The 13,824-nt window shown below is 40.6% G+C and overlaps 1 protein-coding gene across 2 annotated transcripts in view; it reads right to left on the reverse strand.

Moving 5' to 3' along the window:
* Positions 1 to 1,019: 1,019 nt before the first annotated feature.
* Positions 1,020 to 13,824, reverse strand: part of znf385d (zinc finger protein 385D) — a 139,075-nt gene continuing 126,270 nt past the window's right edge. For both annotated transcript variants that reach the window (XM_061717482.1, XM_061717480.1), the window contains 2 exons: positions 7,819 to 7,920; positions 1,020 to 2,048 (listed from right to left, as the gene is read on the reverse strand). In XM_061717482.1, the coding sequence (XP_061573466.1) occupies positions 1,788 to 2,048; positions 7,819 to 7,920 (363 nt within the window). In that variant the 3' untranslated portion in view covers positions 1,020 to 1,787. The remainder of the gene's footprint in view (positions 2,049 to 7,818; positions 7,921 to 13,824) is intronic.

The following is a 13,824-nucleotide window of genomic DNA, read 5'->3' on the forward strand; positions in this document are numbered from 1 at the left end:
TTCCGACGAAATGAGGGCCTTTTTGCCCCCCTAAACGTGACCCAAAAGTCACCAAACTTTGCACGCAAGCCAGGCCTGGCGAAAAATTTGATATTTCATGGTTTGTATTAATGGCCGTGGCCTAATGGCTCAACAGCGCCCCCTTGAAAACTTTGTGCCTCAAGCCCCACGATACGGTTTGACGTACATGCACGAAAATCGGTACACACCTGTATCATGTCGCAACTTAAAGAAAAGTCTCTTGGAGCCATGGCCGAAACCGAACAGGAAGTCGGCCATTTTGAATTAATCATGTATTAATCATTACTTTATTCTATCTCTTATTTTATCTCCCTATATTTGTTTGCTTTTATATTTTTATTTTAACTGTATTGCACCAATCACCACAACAAATTCCTTGTGTGTGTTAACAAACTTGGCAATAAACCCCCTTTCTGATTCTGATTCTGATTCTGATTCTAATTTTGGAGCAATTTATGCCATTTCTTCGGCCGAACCGTAACGTGCACCAAGGTGTGTTATACATCAAAATGTGCGTCGCGATCCTGCAACGATGCACATTACTTTTCTCAGTCAAAAGCGTTACCGTGGCGACTCTAGACGCCAAAAAGCGCGCCCCCCTTCATCTGATTGGTCCATATTTGATTGAGTTCCTACTTTCTGCCATAACTTTTGAATGGTTTGACATAAAGACTCGTGGGTTTTGTCATCGGACATGGTTTTGAGTCCTTGAACATAATTGGTGCAAATTAGCCCCGCCCCTTCATCTGATTGGTCGATATCTGATAGTTCCTGCTTTCTGCTATAACTTTTGAATGGTTTGATATAGAGAGTCGTGGGTGGTGTCATCATAAATGTCCAGGCCTGAAGACATCTAGCACGCCTGAACGTGCACAAGGGTGCGAGGGCCCGTTCATCGCTGCTTGCAGCTTCAATTTCTGATTGGCTTTGTGTTTTATAGTGGAGCTACTGTAAACTACCCATGGGTCAACACACGAGAACACGAGCAGTAACAAATTAGGGCTCTTTTATTTGAAACGGTTCACCTTTTTCTCACCGACATTTAACACAGACAAGCCTTGGTGGTCCCTCTGCCTAAGACAAAGTCAGTGACAATATGAATCAACAGGAATGGCTTATGATGGATGAAAAGCTCTCTCTCTCGCGCACACACACACACACACACGCACAAACACCCCACATCTAGAAGTACACACATACGATATGCAAGGACGAATACAAAAACGCACGTCACAATAACTAATATCTAGCACAGTCTAGCCATCTAGTGTGGACATCAACGGAGAAGGAGCTTAAAGTGCATACAGGAACAGAGGAGGGCCACTCGCGCTCTCGTCAGTTTCCTTTTTAAATTATGACAACAACCCCTCACAGAAGCGATGACCTTAGTGACACGCGAAAGCTTTACAAAAAGCACATCACTACCAGCTATTCAGCTCAAACTGTGCCTCGAATCACGATGCAATGGCGCTGCATAGTTCATTTCCGTTAGTCTTATACATTATTGCAGTACAATGTGAGTCCAGGTTTGGGGGTTTGGGCAGAAAAGTAAGTCCAGTGAGATTAGAGGGAGAAAAAAAAAACAAATCCAGCACAAGAAAAGGGCCCAGTGCGTTGCTTTTTCTGAAACGGGTAATCCGTGTGAGGACGAGGGGGAACTGAGGGTCCGAACACGGCATGGAGATGTTCAGTATCCTGAATGCATAGTAGGACGACGGAGGCCTCGTCTTCTCCACATGGTTTGGTCCATGAGGCAGGCAGCGTGTTCAGTACGGGGCAAAGAGGACGGGCGGGTGGGAGGTCCTGACCGGGCCGGGGGCGTGGCGGAACAGCGCCGACGGGAGGGTCTGTGTCTGGAAGAGGCCGGGGGTCGGGGCCTGGTTCGCTAAGTGGTTGGTGCGGTGCGTGAAGGAGCTGCCGAGGGCGGCGGCGGCCGCGGCGGCCACCGCTGCCAGGTGAGCCGGTATGATCTGAGCAGTCAGAGCCTGACCCTGACCCGGGCGCTCCTTCCCCAGGATCAGCTTTACCTGCGGGCGACAAACAGAGTAAAGTCAGTTTATTCTATTAATGCGACCTGTACGAGTGAAGGACCGCGTGAATATTTCATGAAAAGCAGTCGGTGTGGCAAAGTTTACCGCCGAGTGTCGTTTCATTTTATAAGATCAGGCAATCATTTTAGGAGGCTGGGACAAATGCCACGATTAAATTAAAGTTACAAAAGCTTTCAGTTAACAGCTGATAGTGTTTCTCTGAGGTAGGAATAAACACGGTCCCAAAGCCAACACGCTCTGCTGCTGCAGCCCCTTTATTGTTTCTGCGTGTGTCTGAATAGCATGAGGATGGAGGTGCATAACATGCCCCTCTGCTACGGAAGAGTATTAGGGCCAGGCAGGAGAAAAATAAAAATAATATGTTAGAGGAGGAAGATTTTTTTTTCATTTTGCAGTTCGAGAAAAAAGTTGAAATGTTGAGAAAAAAGTCAAAATCTTTGATAAAAGTTGAAATGTTGAGAAAAAAGGCGAAATTTCGAGATTAATGTTGAAGTACAATTTCGAGAAAAAAGGCGAAATTTCGACTTTATTCACGAAATTTCGACTTTAGTCTTGAAATTGTATTTCAACATTAATCTCGACATTTCGACTTTTTTCTTGACATTTCGACTTTTTTCTCGAAAGTGCACAATAAAAAAAAATCTCAAAAATGTTTTCTCCTGCATGACCCTAATACTCTTCCGTATTCTGCAGCGGGTCCACCTGGGGAAGTAGTAATAACCGCCCCCAGATGTTACGTCATAGATCAGGGGTCGGCAACCCAAAATGTTGAAAGAGCCATATTGGACCAAAAACACAAAAAACTAATATGTCTGGAGCCGCAAAAAATGAAAAGTCTTGTATAAACCTTAGAATGAAGACAAATGAGGAAAGGGTGAAATGTTGAGAAAAAAGTCGAAATGTTGAGAAAAAAGTCGAAATGTCGAGAAAAAAGTCGAAATGTCGAGGAAATAGTAAAAATTTTGAGAAAAAACTTGAAATGTCGAGAAAAAAGTCGAAATGTTGAAAAGTCGAAATGTTGAGAAAAAAGTTGAAATGTTGAGAAAAAAGTCAGTGTTGAGAAAAAAGTCGAAATGTCGTGAAAAAAGTCAAAATTTAGAGAAAAAAGTCAAAATGTCGAGATTAAAAAGGAAAGGAAAAAGGAAGAAAAAAAGGAAAAAAAGAGAAAAAAGGAAAAAAAAGGTCAAACATTTTTGAAAAATCTCCAGGGAGCCACTAGGGCGGCGCTAAAGAGCCGCATGCGGCTCTAGAGCCGCGGGTTGCCGACCCCTGTCATAGATGATCACCGTGATTCTCCACGGACGAGTAAATCAGGAAATCTTTAACCTGGATCAAAGTCACCAAATCATGAATAATTTTAAAACACATAAACAGATATTTGGTTCCCATCTTAGGACCGGGTAGTTAAACATAATACAAATTGTTTTTTTTTTTAACGAGATTTAACACTATATTCAGCACACAGGCTAGTGGAATAATTACAATAAATATTTGTGTTTTCCCTTGTAAGCAGCTGAAGACACGGAGGCCGGAGCCTCTTCAGCAGCAGAGCGCCGAGGAGTCAGAGAGCCTAATGAGGCATTAAAAAAGGTGTCAGAAATCCAATGAAATGGCTAACTACGTTCCACATGATCGGCAGCAAAGATATATCAATACCTGATTTCATTTTCGGTTGTTTACAAGTGTTTTCTGCAACCTGGACATCAACCATGTGGGGAATATCTTTCCTCCAAGCGCCGGTGCTTATTGCTGAATTTGTGTGTGTCTATATAAATACATTGTAACCTCAGATGTGATCTGAGGCTCAGACAAAGCTAAATGTGTCATGTAGTATTCTTAACGACGTATTACAAAAACATTTAGCCTTGAGAATACTTTTTATTTCCTGCTTTTTTCTAACATTGTCTCTCCGTAACATCATAGAGGGCAGGATTTCCTCGTATCGTTCACAGGATCGGAGGATTGGGACCGTTCAGCAGGGAGCAAGCCTGGTTTCCATCTCGGCACATCTACTATTTCTTATTTTGAATGTTGTTTCCAAAATGCCTCCAAAGAAGGGCATCTTTTGTTGAGAGGAACAGTTAGCTGGCCACGGCTCCGGTGGAGGCAGTTTGTATTTTTCTGGGCCAGCAATGCAGCAGATCTATTTGTTTTTTAGTAGCCCTCAGGGAGGGCTGTTGTGAACAAAGCTCAGTGCAACGATGGATTCACAGAAAAATTAAAGCTGAAAGTCAGACTGTAGTTCACCCAGGGACACAGCTGTTGTCTACTTACTTCCTTTTAAAAAAATAAATAAAAGTAATATCCCATATTCACCTCTGCATTTAACCATTACTAACAGACATAAGGTCATTACTGCTGTAAAAGTGTGATGAACGAGTCTCGCTCCTTCACAAACAAATACTGGGTTGTCTCTTTATTGGGCAGGAAGATTAAATTAACTTCCCTCTTCAAGAGTTGTTTTGTGGGACATGTTATGGTCCATATATGGACCAACAACTTTTCCCGAACAACTTTAAAGCAGATGAGCATTTCTATTGTTGGAATTAAGTTATGGAATTCATTACATTATGATTTAAAGGGCCGTATAAACATATTTCAGTTTAAAAAGAAATTTAAAGAGAAAAAAATAGCAAAGTATGGATGAAATAGTCAAAATTTATAATATATGCGTATGGAAACAGACAATCTATCTTTGATTTTTTTGTTTTTCTTTCTTTGTGATATTAACTAAGTAATTGTGCAGACCATCTGTTATTATTGTTCAATTTTGTTTTGAGGGAGGGGCAGGTATAATAAGATTTTCTTCTTCCTGCTCCTTTCTGGTTATGGAATATGCTTTTGATTGTGTTGTCATTTTACTTGTTTGTTTTTTTTGTTTGCATATTTCCATGATCGGAATAAATAAAAATGAAATGAAATTAAATATATGACTCAAACAGTCTAGAAATGTTTTTTAGTGCACTACTATCTTTGCAATTTCTCGCGGATTTGGCCCGCAGACACGTCGATGCCCGAAGATCCCGGGTCTGACTTGCAAGTGGGAAGTAAAATGTCTGCATTTTAGACAGAGGACATAACTTGACCAGTTTAAAGTTAAACATTCCTTAGCTGGAAGGAAAAAAGAAAAAAAAATAAGACGTGACAGACAATAGACACCAACAACAGCAGTCTGATGGGGTGAAAAGGTTTCCAAAGTTATCTGGCTTAATCTTCTGTATCAGTGATTGAAAAGCTCCATCCTCAAAGCAGCAGTACAGCAACAGCTGTCACGGGTCATCAATCACATAGTCAGGCATCCAAACCCTACGGGAAGCATTCTTTACTCTGCGCTCACCAGAGAGGCTCCTCTCCGTTAACTCAGTCAATGACGGGTTTCGGGAAGTCATTTCACCCCCACTGATAATCCTCCTGCTTGGTTTCACCAAACAGTGAGTGTGATAAATGTCATTTGCTTTTGCCTTTTTGTAAGACGGGAACCGAGGCTTTTCCCTCCCAACGCTGAATCCACACGGCTCCGTGATCGATACGATGTGACAATCCCAACTTTTAAGCATCTTTCTTCAACTCGTTTGGTCAGAGCCCAAGGCGTAAGCGAACTGAGCGGCTGCTTAGGGCCCCGTGACCACTAGGGGGCCCCCAAGAGTAAATAAAGATAAAATAAGAAATAAAATTATTTTTACATACAGTAAATACACATATTGAGTATGGAGCCAAATCAAGGCCAAAAGATTTGCTAATTTGAAAATAAAATTTGAACCTGAAAATTCAAGTTTTGGTCATGAACTTATTTTTTTTCAGTATCAGATCTTTTTTCAGTTTCAGATCTTTTTATTTCAGTTTCAGATTTTCAGTCACTTTTGGCCCCGGTCTGGCGTAGGGGGCATGGCATCATGAGTGACAGCATAACAGAGAAGGCGGGGGACGTTCCTCAGTCATGTTGCCTTCAGGATACGTAGGTTGCAGAAGATATCAGTAGAAGTATGATTTAACACTATACACTATATTCACGTGATTGGCAGTGGAAAAAACGGATACTAGTGACACATTTCTGTTTAAAAAGCTGTTTTAGACCGTACTTGGCACCAATCGCAGTATAAAAGCAATAAACTATGCCAGACTGTACAGTTCAACAGCCACACTTTAAAGTGGATGCCATCGCAAACGATACTGCGATGCGTTCACGGTAGCATATGGAAGTGGGAAATGTCAAACTTTAAAACTGAAAAAAAAAGATGTGAAACTGAACAAAAAGATGTGAAACTGAAAAAAAAGATCTGAAACTGAAAAAAAGATCTGATACTGAAAAAAAAATTGAAACTGTAAAAAAATAAGTTCATGATCAAAACTTGAATTTTCAGGTTCAAATTTTATTTTCAAATTAGCAAAACTTTTGGCCTTGATTGGGCTCCATAAACAAGGTACTGTTTATCTAAGTTGAGTGATTTTAATTATAGTTCTAGTGTAGTACTTTGTTGTTGCACTTAATTGTTGTTGTTCCACTTCAATTTTTTGTTGCAGTTTATTTAAAACCAGAAATAAAGTAGATAACGTGTTTACAGTAAAGGGTTTATAAATGATCAATATGATTATTTTGTTTCTTTTAGTAGGCCTACACTGTAGATGACACTCAGTATTACACTCAGTACTATATCACTTTAAATATTAAGTGTAAATCAACCCCAGGCCGCTCTTGTAGCTGAATTTGCTCCCATTTCAGATTAAAAACTATAGATGGGTAAAAACCTGCCAGGTTGACACTAGGATGATGGAAACAACACTGTTGCAACTGTGCAGCTCTTTGACCTTTTATTTATCGCTTCTGTGTGGCCAGGAGGGGCAGTTGGTGACTTTGCAAAATATGAATTGAAAGATTTTTCTGCAAGTTTGTTAATCTGTTGTTGCTTCCATGGTCTTAATCACTGTGGATTACAATCTAACTACAACAAAAAGTTCTTACAATCTAGTTTTACAAGTGTATTTGTAATGACAGGGAAGAACATGACATAAGTTTATAGTGGGTGTGTGAATGATCAATAATCAGTATTATTGGCAGTAATAGAGGGCCCCAAAATCACATTTTGCTTAGGGCCCCATGGCTTGGGCCGGCCCTGCGTTTGGTACATGAAGGAAGGTCCGAGTTTGCTGCCAATGTGGAAAGTTTAAGCACGAACTGATGTAAATTTGGACATCAGAGCTCTTTTATTCAGGGGTTATCAGCTGGTGAGCTGCTGTGATGCAGGAGACCGGGCCACTCCGAGTGAAGCTGACATTTACAGTCTCCTCCACACAGTAATTGACCCGAGACTTCACCCCTCCTCCAGCACGCCGCACCAGCCGAGCCTTTGTAGATGCTGTTTTAGTCAATAAAATATCAACTTTTCAGACTTAACTACACCTTTCACAGCTCAGATTCTTTTTTAAAAAGCAAGGCATTAAGGAGTGCAATCATGAAAGATGACATTTCACTGAATCGGGTGCCGTCAAGAGGAGAAACCTTCACTCGTCTAAGAGCGCTTTGTATCAGCGGGACTTCTGTTTACTGATAACTTTGAAAAGAGGAGTCGCAGCAAAAGAACGTGAACGTGACTGGAGGTGAAATCACCGGTGCACACGCAATCACAAACATCAAACTGCTTCTGCTCATGAGCTGAGTTGTCTGTCGCTGAGGAACGAGTCACCATGACTGTTGTGCTGACACGGGGGTTTGTGTTGCCCATGAGGTGACGGAGGCGCGCTGACTCACCGGCTGCTTGCTCTGGCCTTTCTGCGGTTTGCTGTAGGGGCTGTACTTGGGTTTGGCCGGTTTACCTGCCGCTCGGTCTTTGTGACGCCGGCTGCTGATGTGCTGAGGAAGAGAGGAAGAGACAGGAAACAAGCTTCACATGAGAGCTAAGAGGGTTTCAAGTACGTCACTCCGCTCTGGTCGCTGTGACGGGTAAATGTGCTTTTCATGTCACTGAAACAGTAAAAAAAGAACATAACAGATGTTTTTTTTTCTTCCATACTTTAAGAAGTGGCTTAAATGTGATCACTGCTGTGCCACCAGAGGCTTGGATGACGGTGTGAACCGTGGACTGTGCAGAGAAACCCATGTGACATCATCGGTTTCTGAGGAGTGGGTTTGGAAGGAGATGCAATCTCAATCTTTATATTTTATTATGAAAATTTCCCATCCGTAAATGTAAATTCCAAAACATTTCTCCATTGTTTAAGTTGTTTTTGATTGAGGTTGATTATTATCTCAAGTCTCTTAAGTTAACAAATAAGAAATGTATATCAATGATGGATATCCATTCTGAGATGTCACAAATATAATCCTCATTTTATGCGAGATATTATGAAATCTGTCATACCAAGGTTTTGTTTCTTTTATGTATTTATTTTTATCTTTTTCTTTATTTATTATTCAAACTTTTTCTTTAACTGTCATTTATGGAATAACAGTCTCATAATTCGCAAATGCACACACCATTTCACAAATGCACAGGACAAAATTCACAAATGCACAGAACAAGGCTCTTATGATTGGCTGAAACAAAGGAAGACATCTGATTGGTTGCAGATCCTGTTAAAAAAAAACGTATTTGTTCGAGTCACGTCAGGGGAGTCTCAAAAGTCACAAGCAAATTCAGCGCAGCTCACAGGCAAAAAAACTTTTGTAAATCAGGTTATATTTGTGTGTGCATCAAAAATACATTTGTGTATCTTGTCCTACACACGTGTGAATTGTTCTGTGCATTTGTGAAAAGGTGTGTGCATTTGCGAATTATGAGACTGTTCTAGCTCCATAGTCATTTGTTGTTGTCGTTGATGACGCACAGGTTGTGAACTGAAATGACTGATTGTTGTACATTATTTGTATATTGCAAACCTTCAATAAAACATCAATGGTGAAAAAAAAAAGAAAAAAAAGAAAGGAGATTCAATCTCGGCAGGAGCTGACTCTGCCCAAACCTGGCTCATCCAAAAATGGCGGATCATTTCGCCTCAATTACCACAAGCTCGCTATTTTAGCTCATATTAGCTCCTGCTACAGCACGGCGCTCTTTAACATGATCTCACATTCATTCTGATTTCAGGCGTCTAAAAAGAAGTTTGCTAGGTTGTGAGTGGCAGGTCTGCAGCCGCGGGCCGGACCTTTCAAAGTTGGCCTGGAAGGTCACTTTATATCCACTCAAGGTGTAAATCATCAGCGAGTGACGTCCCCCCCACGGACCCCTCCGGTCCGACCCAGAGCCTACTGCATCGTCCGTTATTATCATAATTAAGAGTACCTGAAGGCGTGTTATCGTTAAGACCTGAGCGATTATGCTCTCTTAATTCTCAGCTTAGATATAAGTGGCTAAAATGATGACAGCTCGCCATTAGAGTTATGGTAAGTGATTCAAACCAGAACACTTTTCGTCACATTCAATAAATCTCTCATCACCATCTGCAATCAGCCCCATTCGCGTTAAGGCACCAGATGAGCACTGAGGGCGCAGCACGGGGAGTAAACTACTACCCTAAATGTGAACGATGATGCAAATATGAGCAGTCAATTATGACCGGGGCTAAAAGCAACAAAGCTGCTGCAGATGAAGCCGGCTGTGTGGACGTCGTCATTAATGTGCTTATACAGTAAATGTAAGTGCTGCATTATAAAGGTTACGATGTTTCCAACTATAATTGCTATAGAGTTGTGCTTTTCTTTGAAATAATGCAGAGCGGGTGTGTTTAGGGACTCCTGCTGCAAACCTGGTTGTGTTGAACTTTGCAGCAAATAAACGTATCTTGAGAAATGGCTTTGTAACCTTATAAAGGTGAGATAGGTCTTTTAAACAATATAAAATAAGTATAATAACATAAAAGCATGAGTAAAAATGGAAAAAGGTTGTACTTGCAAATGTCAGAGTTAATTTGCTATGACATCCGGGAGTCAAAATGTGTTTAAAACAAAGAAAAAAACAACAACAAACAAAACATGATAAAGTTTCTCTGCTCAAGTGGTTTTAATAGAAAAGCAGAGCGTTTTTCTGGAAAATGTAAAACTGTTCAAACCTTTTATTTTTCAGCCTCAGGTCTGTCTTAAATTTATTTCCAAATTTTACAAAAAGAAAGTTTTTGAAATCAATAACCGACTCCCTCCAATGACGTTATAAAGAAGCTTGAGGGTCCAAATCAAAGGGTAAAGATGGTACGTGATAAAGGCACAGACAGCTAATTTATCTCTCTTTCTTCATTTCTTTTATAATTTTTTTCCGATAAGAGACAAGCAAAATTGATTGGTCAGAATGCATTGCTTTATATATTTTTATCCCATCTTGAACATGAAATCCCTTTGAGCAAAAGGACAGGCTCACAGCCCGAGTTACCGTGGCGACTGCAGCTGTATTACCTTTAGAGGCCACAGTCACGCAGGAGATCATAAAGTAGGTGCAGCTTAGTCAGTATTCAAATAGATGCAGCTCAGATGATAAAGACAGCCAGAACTATAGCTTTTATTTGTGTTTTAGCTGATTGAATGGACATAAGATGTCACTTTGCTAGAAAATGTGTCTAATGAATCTAAAAAGTGCATGGCAATGTGTTAAAGCAGCAGTGAGGAGCAAGTGACATGATTATGTGACATAACTTGGCCATAAAAAAGCAGAAGCTTCAGGTTCAACTATAAGGTTTTAAAAACACAAGCTCCTCTCCTCATTTGGTGTAAAAGCATAAAGGTTTTGAAGCTAAACAAGAAAAAACAAATGATTAAAGTCATGCATTCTTTTCATTTAGTAATACGATCTGTTAAATTCCTATGAGCAGCAAAAAAAAAAACTAAATTAAACCACTACCTTTGTTTAAATGTGTCTGCTGATGCGACTTCTGCCAAGTCCGAACCGCTGCAGATGTGAAAACAGTACAACCTTTGTCTATGTGGAGGTTTTACATATCAGAGAATCAAACAAAACAAATCATTCTAGACCTTAGCAGGGTTTTCAGTAAGGTACACACAACCTCAGATTAAATAAAAACATAAAATGACTGAATTATGCGACAACTGGTTGAAGAGATAAAACAAAACACAAAACAACACGAAACAAAGCCTTAATCCTGAAGCATTCTGCTCTTTTTAATGAGCCAGACGGTGCTAAACTCATTAGGAAGTGAGAACTGTTCTTTGAAAGCAGATGTTTGCTGGCCTGGAAAACTTTCTCTGGTATTTGTAAACACAAAGTCAAAAAGGAAAGACATCAGCAATGATCTTGAAGAAGCAATTGTTGCCGCGCACCAATCTGGGAAGGGTTATCAGATCTGGATCAGCTCCCACCCACCTGAACTCAATAATGCATTTACACTCCAGGTTGCTGGTTCTGCTCCTCACAGTGTGGCTCTGCCATAGCTACGTACGTGGCAACGTCAGTCCAGACAGTTATCACAGACCTGCCATTCACTATCAGAGCGGGGACGTCCCTCTCTACGTTAAATAAGCTCTTGATTCTTCGTCTTCTCTCCTAACTGCAGACTCTCCTGCTCAACGTCACTCTCTTTTGGACATCTATGTTTAAAGGCGATTCTCTTTCCTCCTTTCCTTTAGAAATGCACTTTTTGGTGCACAGTGTTAGGATGGAAAAATGTACCTTTCCATGCCGTCTTCTAACTTTTCATGTCATAATTTTCTTTGTTTTTTTTTTGTTATTGATCAGTAGAGTTTCATACGTTAGCCATGCGGTGGTTTTTTATTGGATCTGGAGACAGTCAGTGTTTTGTCCCTTGGACTTGTGGGTGAGCTCACATTTCTGTACAATAAATGCTTCTGGTGAATTTTGAGCAAATCATTTCCTCCTTTCAATTTTTGAACACGCGATCAGATGTTCTTACAATGGCAAGTCTTCTTCCACGTCTTGGTTTGATTATATTCCTCTTTTTCATGAGTCGCTTTGGATAAATGCTTTGGATAAATATGAGACCATTTCCAAACAATTTGGAGTCAGTCATTTTTGCATTAAAGACAATTAGAAGTACACTGTTGCCCATAAAGTTGTAACATAAATTTCAATCTTCTCATGCCAGGATTGTAAATAAAAAGATGAATGTTTTCCAAAACAGTCAAGATAGCTGCCAAATTTCCCAAGTGTGGATTTCCCAAAACGTCCAACTACTAAACAACAAACAAACAAGCACATGACTTAATAAGTTCCTCGGCTAACATTAATAAGGAGTCATTGCACTATGGTTGAGAAAAGCTCTGGGGTGCTCATTTAAACCTGCCACCAACGTGTCCAGCTGCTGCCTGATTCTTGGGAAGTGGTACATGTTCTGAAAAGGGCCCGAGGTCCAGTATGCACCTGGCTTCACTATCCGTCCTGAGTGATACGATCACAACTGACGCCTGTTTCAGAAATCACGTTATGAGCAAACTGAGTATGTTGAACCTGAGAGGAAGGAGGTGCAGGGTTTACCCTTTCAGACAAACGTCTACCTCTAATGCTTCCCAATAGCAATCGTCTGTGTAAGTTCATTATTAATGTTGTGCAGACTTATGACGATGTAGCAGAAGGCTGATTGACTGAGATTCCTGTACAAACTGTCCTTTTTACCCACTTTTCAAAGTTAAAAAGTGGTCTAGAAGTCTGTCTGTTGGGACACTATCCACCAAATCACTTAAGGAATGTTTTAGTTGTTTTATCTGTTTTACATTTGTTTTTTATTAGAACTTAAAGGAGCATGAGGCTCCTTTTAAGAAATGAGACTCTCTAGCGCCACCCTTCGCCACGACGGCCGTTGGGGGTACTGCAGCCAACAGCGAAGCCGGCACGGGAGAACGGGGAGAACGTGCATGCAGCGTCATGTGACGTCACATCCGCAGCCCAGCGCGGGAAATTCGGAGTCCGAATTGCAGCACATTTTGCAGCACACGCCTGTTCAAGGCAACGGAGAGATACACTAGAGGGCTCATTCGTTTTGGTTTGGAACGCTTCATCTGACATTATTACTAGAAAACTTAAAACGTATACGATTTTTTTCATAAATCCTGCCTCAATCCTGCCTCAAGCTCCATTAAAGCGTTACCCATCTCACTTCGTACTTGGGAACTAAGGTCTTGGGAGCGAAAGCTATAACTTCCAGAGCTTTTTCCAAGAATGTAATCTGTTGTAGGATGGGAAAATACGAACAATAGCTTTGTAAATACGTTTATAGCAGTGTCTGAGTCTATGGGACCATGAAGCAGACCATCCAACCTGAGCATACAGAGTACAGTAGTGTGAAAAGGCTTTGAGATTAGTAGTGAACTTCAAAGGCAAAAATATTTGCGTCTAAAGAAAAATCCCAATTTCAATTTAATTTTTTAGGCAATTGTTCAAAATGTCTTCAAGCATCAATCAAAATTCCCAGGTATTTATACCGTGAAACTAGCTCAATCTCAGATCCCTGGAAGGTAGTGACGGATTGAAAATTCATGGACGTGGATTTTGCTTTTGAAAATCCACTGACTTTTGTTTTGTTGACATTTAATACTGATTTAATTAGTTGAGTTGAACATCATTAAAAGCTCTTGGGAGCTGACGTAAGGCCTTGTTGATCAAGATTGTTTATGTATAAAACAAACCAAAGTATTCCCAGGATTGATCCCTGAGGAACATCCGTAGTTACCATCTACCCAAACACACGAGAGCTGCCTGATGAATCATTTTCAAACCATCCAATAACATGTATTGCCCAGCACTCCTCACTCTTTGTGTAAGTGTGTTGTGATCAACTGTGTCAAAGGGCTGCAGAATGC

Source organism: Cololabis saira, chromosome 3 (assembly GCF_033807715.1).
Source record: "Cololabis saira isolate AMF1-May2022 chromosome 3, fColSai1.1, whole genome shotgun sequence".
Lineage (NCBI taxonomy): Eukaryota > Metazoa > Chordata > Actinopteri > Beloniformes > Belonidae > Cololabis > Cololabis saira.